Below are 4,251 nucleotides of genomic sequence, written 5' to 3'. Positions count from 1 at the left end.
CCTGCTTTAAGTCCTCTGTGCCCCACTATCATCTTCTGAAAATTGAGATAACACTGTTTCGTGGAAATATTGAAAGATCCAAACAATGAATGCTGAACACAGTGCCTGGTATGCCATAAGGACTCAATACAGTCTTTTTTGCCGTTATGCCATTGTTACCCTGGAGCTCACATGTAGCAACATAAGCTGAACTGATTGCTTAGGCTCCACTTGAGTTGGCCCCAACACTCTGCAAAACCCTTCTTTCTGACATCTGCTGGGTGCTCGAGGGATTCTCTATATTGGAAACACCCGCTTCACCGCTAGTGTGCCCCATGTGATCCCCCAGGCTTCACAGTGCCACTTCATCTGCACTGGCAAAGGTAGGCAGTGGCCCCTTTGGACAGCATAGGCTGCTGTGCATTTTACTCTGCCTCTCATCCTCCCATACCCTCTGGATCCCTAGTGATACAGTCCTCAGCCTCGGAGGATCCTAACATCTTATCACTGGAACCCTGGCATACAGAATATTGCCCAGCTGGTCTCAGAGGTTCTAACAGTATTCAGACAAACAACAACAGCCTGTTTATTGGGGAAAGACAGCTCCTGGTGTTCTCGAACGAAATCAATTACTGGATCCTGCTGTTATATAACCTGCAGGATGGCAAGCTGGAGTCCTGAACCTCCCTCTTTGGACAAATACTTTACTCTTCTGAAGCAATGGGAGGAGTCCATCATTCCCAGCCAGAAAAAAGGAGCCCAAAGGTCTGTTTTATTTCAAGCTTGGGGACAAGCTGCACTTCTCGAAGATCCGGAGGGGCAGAATGTGAGACAGGGAGGAACTATTTATGGCCACCAGCACCTGCAGCTTGCGCAGGCAGTCCTGCAGCGCCACCTCAGGGTGCTCGCCCAGGCGCAGGTCCACCGGGCGCGGGACCTGGAGCATGCGGTCCGCCAGCGCCAAGCAGCAGATGGCCAGCAGGGAGGGGACGTAGCTGGTGAAGGCGTAGTCGGCCAGGCTCAGCTCTGCTACTCCCCGTGCCAAGATTTGCGCTTCCAGAGCTTCAGAGACCTCAACTTGCCCCGCCTCCACGCGCTCCTGAGTGAAATGCTCCAAGAAGAAGCTGATGGTGGGCGCACCCAGGCTGAAGTGCAACTTGTGCAGCACGATACACTCGAGGTTGCAGAGCTGCTGCCGGGAGAAAGCGCCGCAGCACAGCGCCAGGAGCTGTTTCACACGCGGTGGGTGAACTTCCACCTACAATACAGGTGCGCTCAGCGCCACCCCCACGGCTTCCAGGGTTCGAGTGCGCCCCAGCCTGAAACCCAGGAAAACCCTGGAACCCCCTCTCATCCCTCCCAGGGATACAGGGATTTCACCTGTCCACCACGTTCACTTAAATTACCTTCTGTATATGTCCAGTAAAGCTTCTCTAACTACAGTGCGACTGGAAAAAAGGTTTGGGAAATTTTGATTTTTTTTCCCCTCTCTTCCGGGAAGCCAGAATAAAAATGCCACAAAGCTTTTAGGGCCAGGCGTGGTGGCACACGCCTGTAATCCTAGCACTGAGAAGGTTGAGGCAGGAGAATCTCCACGAGTTCGAGGCCAGCCTGGGCTACACAGTGAGTCCACGGTCAGCCTGAACTACATAGTGAGACTGTCTCAAAAAATAAAAGTAAATGAAATTTTAAAAAGAGACTTACTACAGCCTATTTCTTTGGGGACCCAGTGAAAGAATTGTTAAGGCCGTAGATTAGCAAGCCTCTGCCCAAATAAGTTCGAAGAACCCAACAATGAGCGCAACCTGGAGAGGAGGGCCTCCAGAAAGGAGGACAGTTTAGCCCCACCTCTGCTCCCCACGCCTCGTGAAGGTACCTGTTTGCAAGCAATGAGCAGCGAGGTGACTCCGAGCAGCTGGAAGCAGTCTGCAGCCACAGGCGTGGTGGTGAGGAAGCGGTCCAGAGTGTTCACCGTCAGACACAGCGACTCGAAGGACAGCCCGAACTGGCGGTGCACGGGGATCAGCCAGCTGAGGAGCTTACAGCGGGATTCCGCGGTCACCTGCCGAGAGAGAGGAAGGGCGCTGCCGCAAGGAAAAGCCAAAAAGACTCAGGGAGCTTCCCCGGAGGAAAGTAGGAAAAAGCTAAATGTCCTGGAAACTGGGAAAACGCGGGCAACACTGCTGCTCAAAGCCGCCGGCCCGGGGAGCGGGGTGCCTGGTTTCGGGCCGGCGCGGTGCCCGCCTAGAGCTTGGCTCACAGTACTGCGGGGGATCCTCTCAACAGTTCTGCAGGAGGTTAGGGTGGAGGAGTGGTCCACTTTCCAGGAGAAGAAACCGATTTAGGATTGTTAAATAACCAGCCCGAGATCCACGGGAGTCCGAGCTCCAGCTGGAAAGCAACTCCTCCGCACTCCACGCCCCACTGCCTCTCTCGGCTCTGATCACTTAAACTCTGTCCGCCCCACTGCGAGGCGCCCCCTGGAAAGCGACGGAGGCGGGCGGGTGGGCCCTGGAGAACGCCGGGGCTCTCCTGGGGCGGAACGGGCTGCCCTGCAAGGGCTCCGCGGAGGGCGGAGAGCAGGAGGGAGCGAGCCCGGGCGAGGACGCGGGCGGCGGGGAGCGGGCGGCGGGGAGCGGGCTCCACCAGCGCTCACTTGCGGCTGCCGCGCCAGCGACTCCAGCGGGTGGAAGCGGCTCTCCTGCGCCTTGCGGAAGGCGTAGCAGCTCTGGCCGTAGTCGCGGAAAGTCTGCAGGTCGAGTGGTGCCAACAGCTGGGCAGGACTGGGCGGAGGACTGCAGCCCCGCGCTGCCGCCCCGGGGCTGTCTGCGCCGTCCGAGCCCGAGCCGGGGGACTCGAACAGGTCGCAGACGCCCGAGTCCCCGGGGAGCAGGCGCGGGCTCAGGGGCAGCAGCCGCTCCTTCCTCCGGAGGCGCGGGCGCCGGCTCTTCTTCACTGGGGCCCGAAGGTTCTGCTCGTCGTCCCGCCTTGCTGACCAGGCCGCGGGGCTGGCGGGGCAGGGGGTCACCATGGTGCAGCCGAGCGCCCGCTCTGCTCCCCGCGGCGCACCGAGCCGCAGACGCGAGATTCCAGAGAGCGCCCTCCTAAGTACTCGTCCTGCCCCTTCCCTCTGCCACTCCCCCGGCCTCTCACTGGCTGAGCCCAGAGCGGCACGAGAGCCGCGCTTTCCCAGGCGGAGGATCCTCCCCTTCTTTGCGAGAAGCTGGTCAGTACGCGACTGGAAGGAGGAGCCGCGCCCGCTCGCTTTCTGCGTTACCCCGGCAACCGGACCCGGTGTAGAAACGCGAGCTGCGTGCTCAGAGTGAGTCCGACAACCCAGCCAGGTGAGCGGGGGCCCAAATGAGGGGCTCTGCTGCAGCCGAAGAAAAGATTCTTCCACGTGGCATCTCCCTGCCCTTGGCCAGGTGGTCTCGAAGCGTGCGAGCACCTTCGATGCCGGCTGTAACCCAGGTCAGTAATTTTGTGAAGTGTGCTTCTGAGCCCAGACGAAAGTCGGGCTAGAATTCCTCCAGCCTGGTGTTCTTTTGAGATTTGTACAAATCGTGTAAATTCATTTGCTTTTGTTTCGGCGAGGACACTTCCGCGAGTCGGGGCGGGAGGAGGGGGCAGAGCCTTAGCCTTGCCCTCTGGTGCTGCTGTGTGGGTGGGCGCTACTGTAGTTCCAGGCCCTGATGATTAAACAAAACAGAAAACTGCTCAAACCAACCTCACACAGCAAATCCACGCTTTCCTCTGCACTTCTAACCCTAAGCCAAAGAAACCATTTAAGAGTATGGCATTGTAGCAGGATTGCATTTCTAGTTTTACCAAATTGCTCACAGCCTGTTCTATTTTAGGTCATTAGCTTCTAACGCTCTACCCCGGGCAACCCAATATTTTCTTGCTTGTTCAGTCTCTCCAGGACCGGCAGCTTGGGTCGGGGGAGGAAGGAAGAATGGGGGTGTCTCCAGGCGGGACAGACTGCCTGGCACTTTCTCCGAAGCAGTGCTGGTCTAGTCCACTGACTCCTGTCCCTGTAGCGCCGAGTCCTCCCCAGCCTAAGTGAACCTTCCTGAGGGTCTCTCGCTCTTTAATTGAAGGGGCACTGGGACAAGATGAAGATCTAAAGGAGCTGTTGGGATTTCCCAGAGGCAGTAAGCCCAGCTATCTTCAGCCTGAAATTTTGAGGGATACTGCAAGGGGCCAGGTTCCTAAGTGCCACCCCGCTAACAAGTTCAGCCATCCTCCCCTCATTCCAGAAGAAAGCTGACA

General features: G+C 57.6%; 1 protein-coding gene across 1 annotated transcript; it reads right to left on the bottom strand.

Moving 5' to 3' along the window:
- Positions 1-541: 541 nt before the first annotated feature.
- On the bottom strand, positions 542-3,088 carry Ccno (cyclin O). Its single transcript, XM_005392703.2, has 3 exons — positions 2,636-3,088; positions 1,856-2,041; positions 542-1,237 (listed from the first exon to the last, which is right to left on the bottom strand). The coding sequence occupies exons 1-3, from the start codon at positions 3,008-3,010 to the stop codon at positions 752-754; spliced, it is 1,047 nt and encodes a 348-aa protein (XP_005392760.1). The 5' UTR covers positions 3,011-3,088; the 3' UTR covers positions 542-751.
- Positions 3,089-4,251: the final 1,163 nt, after the last annotated feature.

The sequence above is a fragment of the Chinchilla lanigera genome, unplaced genomic scaffold (assembly GCF_000276665.1).
Source record: "Chinchilla lanigera isolate Chin_1 unplaced genomic scaffold, ChiLan1.0 scaffold00045, whole genome shotgun sequence".
NCBI lineage: Eukaryota > Metazoa > Chordata > Mammalia > Rodentia > Chinchillidae > Chinchilla > Chinchilla lanigera.
This window is presented reverse-complemented; position numbering and strand designations above follow the sequence as displayed.